At 46.5% G+C, this 13,029-nt stretch overlaps 1 protein-coding gene across 1 annotated transcript in view; it reads left to right on the top strand.

Moving 5' to 3' along the window:
- The window catches only part of LOC119183136 (retinol dehydrogenase 13), a 39,559-nt gene extending 27,899 nt beyond the window's left edge, over nucleotides 1-11,660 (top strand). Inside the window, exon 7 of the mRNA XM_075868295.1 lies at nucleotides 10,870-11,660. Coding sequence (XP_075724410.1) covers nucleotides 10,870-11,037 — 168 coding nt within the window. The 3' untranslated portion in view covers nucleotides 11,038-11,660. The remainder of the gene's footprint in view (nucleotides 1-10,869) is intronic.
- The last annotated feature ends 1,369 nt before the right edge of the window (nucleotides 11,661-13,029 follow it).

Here is a 13,029-nt window from a genome sequence, read left to right as displayed (position 1 = left end):
AATATGCACGCGCAAACAATCGGAAACAAACACGTACCAAGAAATAAGAAAAAAAACCTAACACAGAGAAAAACACTGGGTTATGTGACGTCCAAAAAAGCAAATTCCGCATCTGTTAGTAGAACTGACGCTTGGCTGACGCAACTGTCCCCTCCTTTCTTTATTCTATACGCTTCCATTATTTCTCTCGTCGTCTGCTTGTTGTGCCTGTCAATTATTCTTGTGTCGTAAAATTTCGGTTGGCATGTGCATTCCTTGCAGTGCATCGCTAAGTGTGAGTAGGGTGAGTACTTAACAAGAAATGAACTGGAGAATCGAAAAAAATGCAGCATAAAGCATGGCAGGAGGTACGTGTAGTGCAAAAAAGATGTTGTATACCGAACTCCTTTCACACGTGGAAAGGAATACGTTGGTCAGACGGGTCGGTGCATAAATGTGCACCTTCGTGAACATGAGAGGTCACTGAAGGGGGCCCCTTACTCACACTTAGCGATGCACTGCAAGGAATGCACATGCCAACCAAAATTTTATGACACTCGAATAATTGACAGGCACAACAAGCGGACCACGAGAGAAATAATGGAAGCGTATAGAATAAGGAAAGGAGGGGACAGTTGCGTCAGCCAAGCGTCAGTTCTACTAACAGAAGCGGAATTTGCTTTTTTGGACGTCACCCAGTGTTTTTCTCTGTGTCACGTTTTTTTCTTAGTTATTGGTACGTGTTTGTTTCCGATTGCTGGCGCGTGCATATTTTGTAATATCACATTTTTGATGATGACAGGGGAAGTTGGGAGTGACGCACATGCGTGTGATGTATTTATTAGTGTTCGCTTCGAAATAAAAATTTCGGTTGCTAGTAAGCGCTTGTCTGTGTCCTCTCTGAGTGTGTGTATTTTTTGCGCTTGTCTTATCATGAATATTAGGTCTCCTGCATGCCAAAGCGCAGCTCTGTCTAATAAGCTACATTATTTGCAGAGGCAGATATAACTTGCACGGTAGATTGCAATGCTGTGAATAAACTGAAAACAACCTAATTTCATTTGTAATGCGTCAACACAAATATTTATTGGCGTAGTCTATGCCAAATTTTAATAAGTCGGACCCATTTAGCACGAGTACTTTCTTAGCATTGATTTCGTCGAGTACGTGCATGGCGAAAACGACTAATGTCTCGCTGTCCTGCACGTTCAATTTCAAAGTGGATCCATACTTTCTGCAGCTAACTTGACCTTGACTGTAATAAATACCTTTACTTTGTACTTTTAGTAATCTACTAATTGAAATTGAGAAGAAATCACCACCGTATTGCTGAAGTGCTCGGAAAGAAGCCACCGTAGGCATGCGTCGGCTGTGGAGCAGGTAATTCCGTGCCATGACGTCACTTCACCGCGACACCAGCGACGTCATTGTTTGTTCTCGGGCTAATATTAGTTTGTCGGGCTCTTGAAGTCAGTTTGGTTTGCTCACCCACTTCTGCAGGCTAACACGCATCCACCTTCAAGGAGGAAACGCCATCTGATTCTATCCAACTACAGCACGCGCAACGCAAAAACTCGCCGGCGCACACTGGGGTCGTACTTTTAAAGACGATAGTCTTCCTTGGGGACCTTCAACGGAAAATTTTGGTCCACCTGTCTGTCTGTCTGTCTGTCTGTCTGTCTGTCTGTTTGTCTGCTCCTAATGGTACTCTAAACGGCATCAAACGATACCCGAAATGGCCGACCCCATCCGCCGCGCCCCGAATTATTGCTCAAGGTTGAGCGCTCATACTTGTGCTATGGTCAATGAAAAAGCAATTATTGCGTATATCTAAGGCACCATAACAGCACGTCGATCATCTGCATATGCATCTCTTACTAAAAAACGCATACATAAGTAATTTCAAAGAGCGTAGCACTTATCACACTGCGCTTACCATGCAACGCTTGCACGGAACGGAAAGTGTTTCCAACGCTTTGCTAAGACGAGATGGTGGTGGCACCTGCCAGTCGCCTCACGTTCTACATCTTATCATCTCTGAGACGGGCGCGCATGGCCCCGCACTTTGTTTTCCAAAAGAAACTGCCAGATGGCGCTTACGGTTCACGTGTGAGATGACTTGATGCGCTCGTGAGCCTCCACTCCCCGCTCGAGGCACTCTAACGCAGCGCCTCCGCAATACTCTTCACCAATTTTCTTGCGCAGAATATCAAATAAATGTTTTGTTCACTCTCTCCACACGCAAGACTATCGTCTTTCGACGACTTTTGCAGATTGCATGCAGATGCGGGACCATTTTTTTTTTCATTCTGTACTTGTCTTCCTGAATATGTGCGCCCGGTGCATGCTCTGCAACTGCACTGACTTATCCGGTGTACGATCAAATAACGGTGGTGAGAAATAACGAGTTGATAGAGAGCTATATGCAATAAGCGAAAAGGAGATAGCACTCAGTTTTATGGATTGTTCTAGTTCCGGCGTATTAGTGCGTTTAGTAATCCACATCACGAGTGACTCATGATGGCGATGACATGTAGGCCGTTCTCTTTAGCAAGACCACGTGTTTTTCACCAGTATATTGCGTGTCCCCGTGAAGGATATTAAGCCAAACCACAGAATTTTACATTTCAGCTGCCGGCGCAGTATATCCAAGCCTTCATGGGCAAACTGGTGGGACATATGTTTTTCTTGAAAAGAAGGTTTCCTTACGAGAGCCGAAAAGTGCTTTTGTGTATGGGTTTTAAATTTTCACATTCGTCTGCCCAGTGTCTCAGGTTTTCTCCCTTCACAAGGCATCATCTCGACCAGACGAGCTTACGCTAAGCTCTAAGCTTTAAAGTTCCTTCGTTGTATATTGCCACGTTCCAGTTCCCAAGTTTTCGTTATCGTCCCTAAACACCACACGATTCTCAGTGAAAACCGCGCCTGCAGTTTTCGAGAAGGTTCCGGACTGTAGTAGATCATTTCGATAAGATCACGCCCACTGTGCGAACAGTACAGATTGTTCTGGAACCTACGCCACCACTAGCGATAACGCTAGAACGTTCGACGGCAAGAGTATAAATGCCGACGCGCTTCGCCGCTTGTCAGTTGTTGTTGATCGAAGGCCGACGCTCCGTTCACCGCTATCAGTCCGAGACTGCTATCTGTGCGGGACTGCTGCTGTAATTGGACTTTCCTTTTACCGGGCACAGGTTCGCCCAAATAAACAGTTAAATCCCAACACGAAGTCTCCTGTCTTCGGCCACGTCACGACCCCGTGACATCTGGTGGAGGTGCTGGGGAGCTCTTGTTTCTGGGGCACGTTATCAGCAAGTCTGGAGTTCGTCCCGATCCACGGAAAACAGCCGCCATCGCCGATTTCCCGCCGCCCACTGACAAGAAGGCCGTGCGCCGATTTCTGGGCCTGTGCGCCTATTATAGGTGGTTCGTGAAAAACTTCGCCCGCATCGCCGATCCTCTCACTAACCTTACCAAGGCCGACGTGGAATTCAAGTGGGAAACGCCACAGGAACACGCTTTCCAGGAGCTTAAACATCGCCTCCAGACGCCTCCATTACTTGCCCATTTCGACGAATTCGCCGAGACAGAAATACATACTGACGCAAGCAGCGTAGGTCTTGGCGCCGTTCTTGTGCAGAGGGCTGACGGACTCGAAAGGGTTATTAGTTACGCCAGCCGATCGCTATCCAAAGCAGAAGCAAATTATTCCACAACAGAAAAGGAGTGCCTCGCCATCATCTGGGCTACGTCAAAATTTCGCCCCTACCTCTACGGCAGGCCCTTCAAAGTTGTGAGCGACCACCACGCCTTGTGTTGGCTAGCCACCTTGAAGGACCCTTCAGGTCGCCTCGCATGATGGAGCCTGAGACTTCAAGAATATGACATTACTGTCATTTACAAGTCCGGCAAAAAACACTCCGACGCCGACTGTCTCTCTCGTGCGCCTGTCGACCAACCACTACCAGACGACCCGGATGACGACTACTTCTTGGGAACGATAACTACAGAAGACTTCGCTGAACGACAGCGGGCCGACCCGGAACTTAAGGCCCTTATAGAATACCTCGAAGGCAGGACCGCTGAAGTCCCAAAGGTATTCAAGCGAGCACTTGCGTCGTTCTTCCTACGAAACGGTCTTCTACAAAAGAAAAACTTTTCACCGCTTCGAACTAAGTACCTCCTTGTGGTGCCTTCAGCTCTGCGACCAGAACTCCTGCAGGCCCTGCACGACGATCCGACGGCAGGGCACCTCGGTGTTTCTCACACGCTCGCGAGGATACAAGAAAGGTACTACTGGTCACGTCTTACCACCGACGTCACTCGTTATGTGAGGACATGCCGGGACTGTCAGCGACGAAAGACACCACCGACAAGGCCAGCGGGACTTCTGCAGCCAATTGATCCACCTTGCCGACCTTTCCAGCAGATTGGTATGGACCTACTAGGGCCGTTCCCGACGTCGGCTTTCGGAAACAAGTGGATCGTGGTAGCTACCAACTACCGTACCCGCTACGCCGAGACAAAAGCCCTGCCAAAAGGCAGTGCATCCGAGGTAGCTAAGTTCTTCGTCGAAAATATCGTCCTACGTCACGACGCCCCGGAGGTCCTTATCACCGACAGAGGAACGGCATTCACTGCCGACTTAACTCAAGCGATCTTGGCATACAGCCAAACAAACCACCGCCGAACGACAGCGTACCACCCACAGACCAACGGCCTCACCGAGCGGCTTAACAAGACGATCGCCGACATGCTGTCAATGTACGTCGATGTCGAACACAAGACGTGGGACGCCATTCTTCCGTATGTGACCTTCGCATACAACACGGCGGTGCAGGAGACGACGCAGATATCTCCATACAAATTGGTCTACGGAAGGAGCCCGGCAACGACGCTCGATGTCATGTTACCCAACGTCACCGACGAAGAAAGCCTCGATGTGAGCAAGTACCTTCAACGTGCCGAAGAAGCCCGACAACTTGCGCGTCTCCGTATCAAGAATCAACAGACGACAGACAGCCACCGTTACAACCTTCGACGACGCTTCGTGGAATACCAGCTCGGTGAACGTGTTTGGGTGTGGACGCCGACACGCCGACGTGGACTAAGTGAAAAGCTTCTGCGACGCTACTTCGGACCGTACAGGGTGGTTCGACGTCTCTGCCCACTTGATTACGAGGTTGTCCCCGACGGCATGACGAACTCTCAACGACGCCGATCGCGACCTGAAGTCGTGCATGTCGCGCGCCTCAAGCCGTTTCATGCGCGTTAACAAACTGAAACAGTGTTTTTTTTGTATTATTGTTTCATCGTAATTTATTCATTGTACTTTCTTGCATTTTTATTGTACCTTCATCTTTAGTTAAAGCATCGGGACGATGCTTTTTTTTTTCAGAGGGGGGCTATGCCACGTTCCATTTCCCAAGTTTTCGTTATCGTCCCAAAACACCACACGATTCTCAGAGCAAACCGCGCCTGCTGTTTTCGAGAAGGTTCCGGACTGTAGTAGATCATTTCGATAAGATCACGCCCACTGTGCGAACAGTACAGATTGTTCTGGAACCTACGCCACCACCAGCGATAACGCTAGAACGTTCGACGCAAGAGAATAAATGCCGACGCGCTTCGCCGCTTGTCAGTTGTTGTTGATCGAAGGCCGACGCTCCGTTCGCCGCTATCAGTCCGAGACTGCTATCTGTGCGGGACTGCTGCTGTAATTGGACTTTCCTTTTACCGGGCACAGGTTCGCCCAAATAAACAGTTAAATCCCCACACGAAGTCTCCTGTCTTCGGCCACGTCACGACCCCGTGACAATATGTTCGGCTGTGCTAGGCTCATCGTTAACGTGTTAGCAAGAAACTAACGCAAGCCACTTTGCTTTTTTTCTGCATCAGTGAATAAACCGGGCTGTCCGTGACATGACAAGTCTGGTTCGTTCTTGCAAGACGCGAACTTTTTGTGAAAATACGTCGTAACTGACGCTTTTAATTCTAGCCAGCAGAGTACACGTATCACGTTCGCAATATATTCTGCAGCCACATATGTTAGGCAAATGCTATATTCTGATCTTCACAGTTGAAACCCAGCTTGTTCTACGTTCGTATAGCATTCTTCAATGCTTTCTTAATATAATAATATCAAAACATTCATTTTACATTCTGATCCAGCGCGACCTTTAATGCTGGCTCGCGATTTGCTCTTCCAAAACATTACCAACGCTGCACTGCGTGTTTTTGTGTTTGATGATAGATGGCAGCACACTGAAAGCGATTCGCTTGTTGGCATGTTTCAGACCTAAATGTTCTCCGTGCTCACAAGGCCATGGTGAGTGTGGTTGTGTTGGTGTTGTAAGTGGCGAGGAAAGCGGCGCTGATTTTTTTTTCGAAGTCGTTCAGCGGAGGGAATCCCTCAGATTGCTTTCAGCAGTTATGCTCAAAGAAACGCTCTTGACGACGAGGATTTTTCTCTGTGCGTAGGAGGTTGTTAACGCATTGAGAGATACAGTGACGATGAACGACTGCTAACTCAGAAGGAGCGAGCTGTACTTCACGTCTCCTCGTGTTTTAATGTTTTTTTCCCACGCTCATAAGTCACCATTATTGAACGAATGCGTAATATTCTTCAGCGACGTCAAAATAAAAGCATAGTTTTTCTTGTCCAATACCTGTAGCCGATTACTCAGGATACTATGAAGCCGCGCATGCCGTCAACACGCTCGGCAAGCGAAGCGACATACTTAGAGCGAGGAAACGAGCAGTTGCGACTACAATCCAGGCCTCTCTGCTAAATTTTCATTACTTCAGCGGACGACGTTGTTCAACAAATTTTCGCAAGTGCGACGTTGCGAAAAGCACACCTGTGTATTCTTCTCAATATTCTTGCTTCGATCGGGCTGATAGAACCTGCAACATTCTAGTGCAGTGAATTGCGCGTGGCTAGAGTCTGAGCAAGGCTGTGGCACAACCTCTACTTAATGGGGTGTTAAGCGCTTGCGTTCTGTTGAAAAAAGCTACTCCAGGTTCTTGATAGCGCAAGTAATGCAACGTGACAGTATATTTGCGAATCGTCGCCGCGTTAAACATTCAGCCCCGTTCAGATGCGAAGGCGCTACTCGATAGCGGCCACAACTGCGGCAGATCTGTCAGGCAGGCTGGCTTCGTACTGCCTCATAGTGCCATTCAGTTCATACGTCAGATCTGCTTCGCGCAGGTTTCTGTAGCACGCACAAATATTCGCACAGCGTTCTCCATACATGATAACGCAGCTGAAATATAACCTTTCACACCACAACAAATAACCAGATGGCGAGCTTTCCATGACTTCAAAAAGTAGTTTGGTCTCGTATACATTCAATTGCAGGTTATGACTTGATTCAGTGAAAGTGGAAAGTGCCGCGCGTCTGTACACACTATCTGTTCCTATGCTAGCAAATAGGTTGATCCTCCTCCAGGCACCCTCCTCAATCATACAGCGTGCCACCTATAGTTCGTGAACATTGTGAATCGCGCTGCTCACGCATAGATTAACTTTTCTGTTACTTTTTTCGAAATAATCGCCTTTTCTGTAGAATATGACATTTCCCTGGTGTCCTTTTGGTTAACAAGGCATGTGCTAGATATGAGGATTACATGAAATTTATTGTTTGTCAGAGTCAAGAAACTTAGTCAAGAAACCATTTACGCCACCGAAAGCAAAACTACAAGATCTAGTTAAGTGATGCGACATGTGGTTGATGCGATAGGTTACACTGCGCTTCCTATTTAGTTTCATTTCTTGTGATAACTCGCAATTGTGGCCGCTACTGCTGCTGACTCGAAAAGTATGAGTTTAATGTTGACTGCACCAGACGCATTGCGATGGAAACGAAATGCTTGAGACCCGCGTACTTAGATTTAGGCGCACGTTAAAACACAGAAGGATGGCGAAATTTCTGTAGCCCTACACTTCAGCTGCCTTATAAACGCATCATAGGCTTGGTGCAAAAAAGACAGAGTTACTATGCCATGAAGCCACAGCTTAGGATCACATATTACGACTGCGCATTTGCTGCTTTTTTGGAATACCTTAGCAGTTCTTACGAACCACACAAATTTCAACAAAAATTGTGCATTATCATACCAACCTTGGGCGCAAGATTTCATGGTTCTTTATCCCAATTACTGTACTCATCCTGTTAAAACAGGATGAAACGTTGTTACTTGTGAAACGTTGTTACTTTACTACAGTAGAAGTTCCGCTACAGCATCGTGACGTTTTACTTTTCTCACGCGTTCACTGCCGGAAGATTGGTCTCATGCGCCGACCCCTCACACACTGAGTGTTCTCATAGTCTTCCTAGAGTCGTCTTAGAAATACCTGCATGATATGTGTAGTTGTTGGACATAGTGAAGTGCGCTGGGGCACTGGTAACGCCATTTCGCCATTACATATTATGTTTTGTGGCTTGCTACTGGCAATACCGTTATCACAGTAGTACTCGCCAAATGGTGTGCCGAAAGCATAATTAGTTTACAGGAAAGCTGTTTTTTGTTAAGGCTTTTATGTCCGGGTACCGATGCAGGTTGTAGATCGTAGCGGGATTTACACAATGAGAGCCTCTCATTCCCACTTCAGATGTGCGTCACTTCTCGCACCCCTCTCACTACTCTTATTCCCCCAACTTACCACTGCGCCTACTACTGCTCACAAAACGCAATAGTGCCATAACTCATCCCTGTGCCTTATAATGCTCCCAAAACTATCACTAATCATTACTCTCAAAACTCACCACTGCGCCTACCACTGTTCCCGCAACTTCCCCCGCTCACTACTCCCAGAACTCAACACTACACCTACTACTGCTTCCCCCACTCTCACTACAAATTTCTATGACAGCTCACCACTGCGCCTACCACTGCTCCCACAACTTTCCCTAGTCGCTACTGCCAGAAGTCAACACTAGGCCTACTACTGTTCCCCCCACTCTCACTACGCATTTCTACAGCTGCTTGCCACTGCACCTACCACTGCTCCGGCAACTTTCCCGAGTCACTACTCCCAGAAGTCAACACTAGGCCTACTACTGTTTCACCGCTCTCACTATTCATTACTCCCACAGCTCACCACGGCGCCTACTACTCCTCCCGCAACTTTCACTACTCTCTACTCTCAGAAATCAAGACTACTCTTACTACTGCTCCCGCAGCTCATCCTGCTTCAGTTGGGCATTGCTGGCCATGTCATTCCCATTTCATTACCGCTTCACTCTACTTATGCAACCCTCTTCATTCAACCCCACTGCACACCACCAGCTTCGCTGTTTCATCAGTGTTTGCCAAGTGGAACTGGTGAAACCTTTTTAAACATGAAATTGTTTCATGCCGGGGTCCACCAACATTTCAGTGGCCTACTTATGTCACGGAATTGACGTCTGAAAATGACAGGGATCAAAAGACAAAGAAAAGGTACCTTCAATGGTAGTCGAAGCCGCCACCTCTGAATTGGCGTCTATCGCGCTATCCACTGCGGGATAGCCAGATGCTATGAACGTTTTAAAAACACGTTTCTTATATCTACCCCTGCTTTTTCTCAATATTCTTGGTAAAGTGTATTTATGCATAATTACCCCGAAATTCCCGATCAGTATCTTGAACTGGGAGTTTCTACGCGTATGTCTTACTCAATGCGTTTCCAACGGAAGCGCAGTTTCGTAAACACCTTAACGGGCGTTGACAGAATCGCACACTGCACGGTGGTAACCTTACCCGAAGCTTCGGTGGGGCTCATATCATCCATGCATTCCAAAACGTGTTCTGCCACGCATAGAGCAACGCGACTGCTTCACCTGGATGTGCGTCCGCGTTTCCTTAGTGTTGCCCTCCTATAGGCTCTCCTCGCGAAAATTGTGCCCGACCAACAAAGAAGTCACAACGCGCGTTGCGTTTCCCTTTAATCGCGCAGCGGCGTTCAATAACTCTTACCATGCCACAGGTAGGCAACCTTAGCCGAAGTGTGGGGCACAATCAGTGATGCTCTCCGGCTGTCACACCACTATCTTTGGTTCCGCTCTCTCTGTAAACTACTATACAGGTATAACAGACATTCATGACCACGGTGGCATGTTCGTTAATAAGTCAGTAATCATGGACGTTAGTCGTCGGGATGTAGGTGTATCACTAAGCGCCAATGCGGTTGCATTTGCTAAAATCAGTGTTTGAGCTTTCGAACACCAACAAACATTGTATAATCTCTGTTATATCAATGTATAGTAAGCACAAAACTACTTCTGCAAGGAAACATGTCACTTTTGTTTATTATACCGTTTAATCATGTTTACTTTATTTGGAGTTGTAATTTTTCTCGCACCTAATCCAGCGTGTTCCTACTCACTAACACTGCCGCGAGGCTTCATCCGCATCTCAGCATAGGTGTTCGCTTTTATCTAAATAGCTCTTTGCTCACCGGCAGTGCAACAATAAATATTGTGTAACAATGTATGAAACTCTGTCTTTCCTTTGGCTGTTTAATTTTCCGTTGCTTTCGGGGTCATATATTTCTGGTTTGGGTTTTGGAATCTTGGGCACATCAGCCCTGAAGCGCGCACTGCTCATCGTATACCAATGACACAAAAAAAAAAACTTGCAGTGTTTTACGTACCAAACCTGAGGCGCGCAGTAGAAGGATACTTCATGTTAAGTTGTATCACCTCGAGTATTTTAATTTTCGTATTTGTGTAAGTAAGCTGTTACAACGTGCCCTGCCGATTTATAGTTGTTCGTTATTCTTCTTATTGGAATAACGACCACACGTATAGATTTCGCAGAGACTGTCTAGCCCTAATGCTGCATTTGACGACTATTGCTGAGAAGAGAGGAATTTGAACGGAGTCTTACACTTGCTCGTTACAGAGCGTCGAAGATGGTGCGCAGACGTCAATACACTTGGCAGTGTCGGAGGAAGTGGAAGGCGTCAGTGGGAAGATGTTTGCGGACTGCAAGCCAACGTTTGCTTTTGGAAATGAGCACGACGCCCAGATATTGTGGGACATATCACAGAAAATGGTGGGACTCTGCTGAAAGACTGTTATATCCGGCGTGAAGCGCTTGTAAACTTATGACATCACCATACCTAAGCAGTGGAGTAACCTAAACCATAGACCTTTTTGCAATACTGAGAGGGAAAAATTAGGAATTATATCGCTTCAACACAACTCGCATTCTTACAGTAACAATATTCTTTCAACAAATTATGTCACTTAATGCGTTGAAATATTAAAAAAAAACAGAAATATATACGGTGACCAAATGCTACTGTTTTGTTTGCTGACTATCCTAAATCAATTATGCAAACAATGGTCTCAGTGTACCTTCTCCGTCGCTAAGCAGGCTAAGCGCCATATTTGTGTGATTGCTTAGACTGGTATGGTTCATCTCTTCTTTTTCTTAGCCTTCATCACTACGGTGTTTTTTCCGCATGCTTCCATAGTAACCTTCTTTATTATTTTTGACCACAAATGTTTGCTGTTTTTATTTTTTTAGTTAGTTCATACATTCTGTGTAGCATGTGCTCCCCTTTGACCATTGTGAAGCTGCCCCGTGTAGTAGGTGGCAAGGTTACCCTTAAGCTGCTCAATGCTGCTTTTTTGCATGGTCACCCTCGCAACATTGTTGTCAATAAACATCACTGCGATTGAAATCAAGAGCCAATTATGTCGTAGTAAGCTATCCATCTCTTCCGAATGATTAGAGTGGATGCGCACGTACTTTCTGTACACGCCGCATAGATGTTTGGGCTATTAGTAGGCGCAGGCATACGCACAGTTGCCCAATGGGGGGGGGGGGGGAGGTTAATTAAAGAGCCCCCATCCCTCATTACTCAATGTATGAGCACACTATGCACCCTCACCTCTTAGGAACTATGAAGGTCAGTCAACCGCCCCTTCCCCTTTCATGAAAATGCCTATGAAGGTATGTATAATCATCATTTTCAGCTCATTTTGTAATCTCTGCCACGAGAAGGCCGCTTGGTATGGTCTTGAGCTTGCCATATCTTTTGTGACCTGCACCTGTGTTGTGCCTGAGAAATTGCAAATTTCGCTACTCCATCTGACCAGCTTTGCTCTCAGCTATGTCTTTTAACTCTTAGTACTTATTCTTTCACTGTAAATGAGAACATTTTACAAGTCTTTAGTTGAATGCGACGGGCTTAGAACCATATTTTATTCTTAATGCCACGTTAGCTCGACTGTCGACTGTCTTTATTTGTTTCGTAATTCACAAATCTGTATTATTGGCTCTGTTGTTTCGTCTCTCATATTACGTGAAATAGCCCGTTTTGAGGTTTGTAGTTTTGCTCTACTTTCATTGTTAGGTTCCAAATTTCCTTGTGACGTTATAGTTGCGGTAGTACACAAGTCTTGAATTTTTTTGGTGACAGGGAAAGTGGTAATTTGTCCGTCTGGGAATGTCTGCCCTTATTCCCAACCTGATCCTAATTGAGAGTAGCGGCTACAACGGCTGCATAAACGGGGTCCGGAAATGAAGTTTCCTATGCTCCACAAACTCCGGTGAAATCGCACATTTACAATTCGATCCATTCGTCTCGGTGTAGCATATACACGAGATACTATGGCCGCTTGATGGGCTGCAGTGACCTCGGTTTTCATTGTGGTCACCCGGCTGTGGCGGCTGCATTTCTGATGGAGGCGGAAATGTTGTAGGCCCGTGTACTCAGATTCGGGTGCACGTTAAAGAACCCCAGGTGGTCTAAATTTCCGGAGCCCTCCACTACGGCGTCTCTCATAATCATATGGTGGTTTTGGGACGTTAAACCCCACAAATCAATCAATTTCATTGGGGTCAGTGTCAGTTAAACGAAACATTTTAACATACGTTTTGCGCCTGTACAGTGTACGCGCAATAACATCAGAAAGTGCTAGATGCTTGACATGACGTCAGCAGCCTAAACTATGCATAGCGGTCATCACAGCCTACTTACAAAGCACTGGACTCAATACACGTTTTAACGCGATAACGTCAGAGAGCTCGTGTCGCAGAAATTCCGCCGTC

The sequence above is a fragment of the Rhipicephalus microplus genome, chromosome 7 (assembly GCF_043290135.1).
Source record: "Rhipicephalus microplus isolate Deutch F79 chromosome 7, USDA_Rmic, whole genome shotgun sequence".
Classification (NCBI taxonomy): Eukaryota; Metazoa; Arthropoda; class Arachnida; order Ixodida; family Ixodidae; genus Rhipicephalus; species Rhipicephalus microplus.
This window is presented reverse-complemented; position numbering and strand designations above follow the sequence as displayed.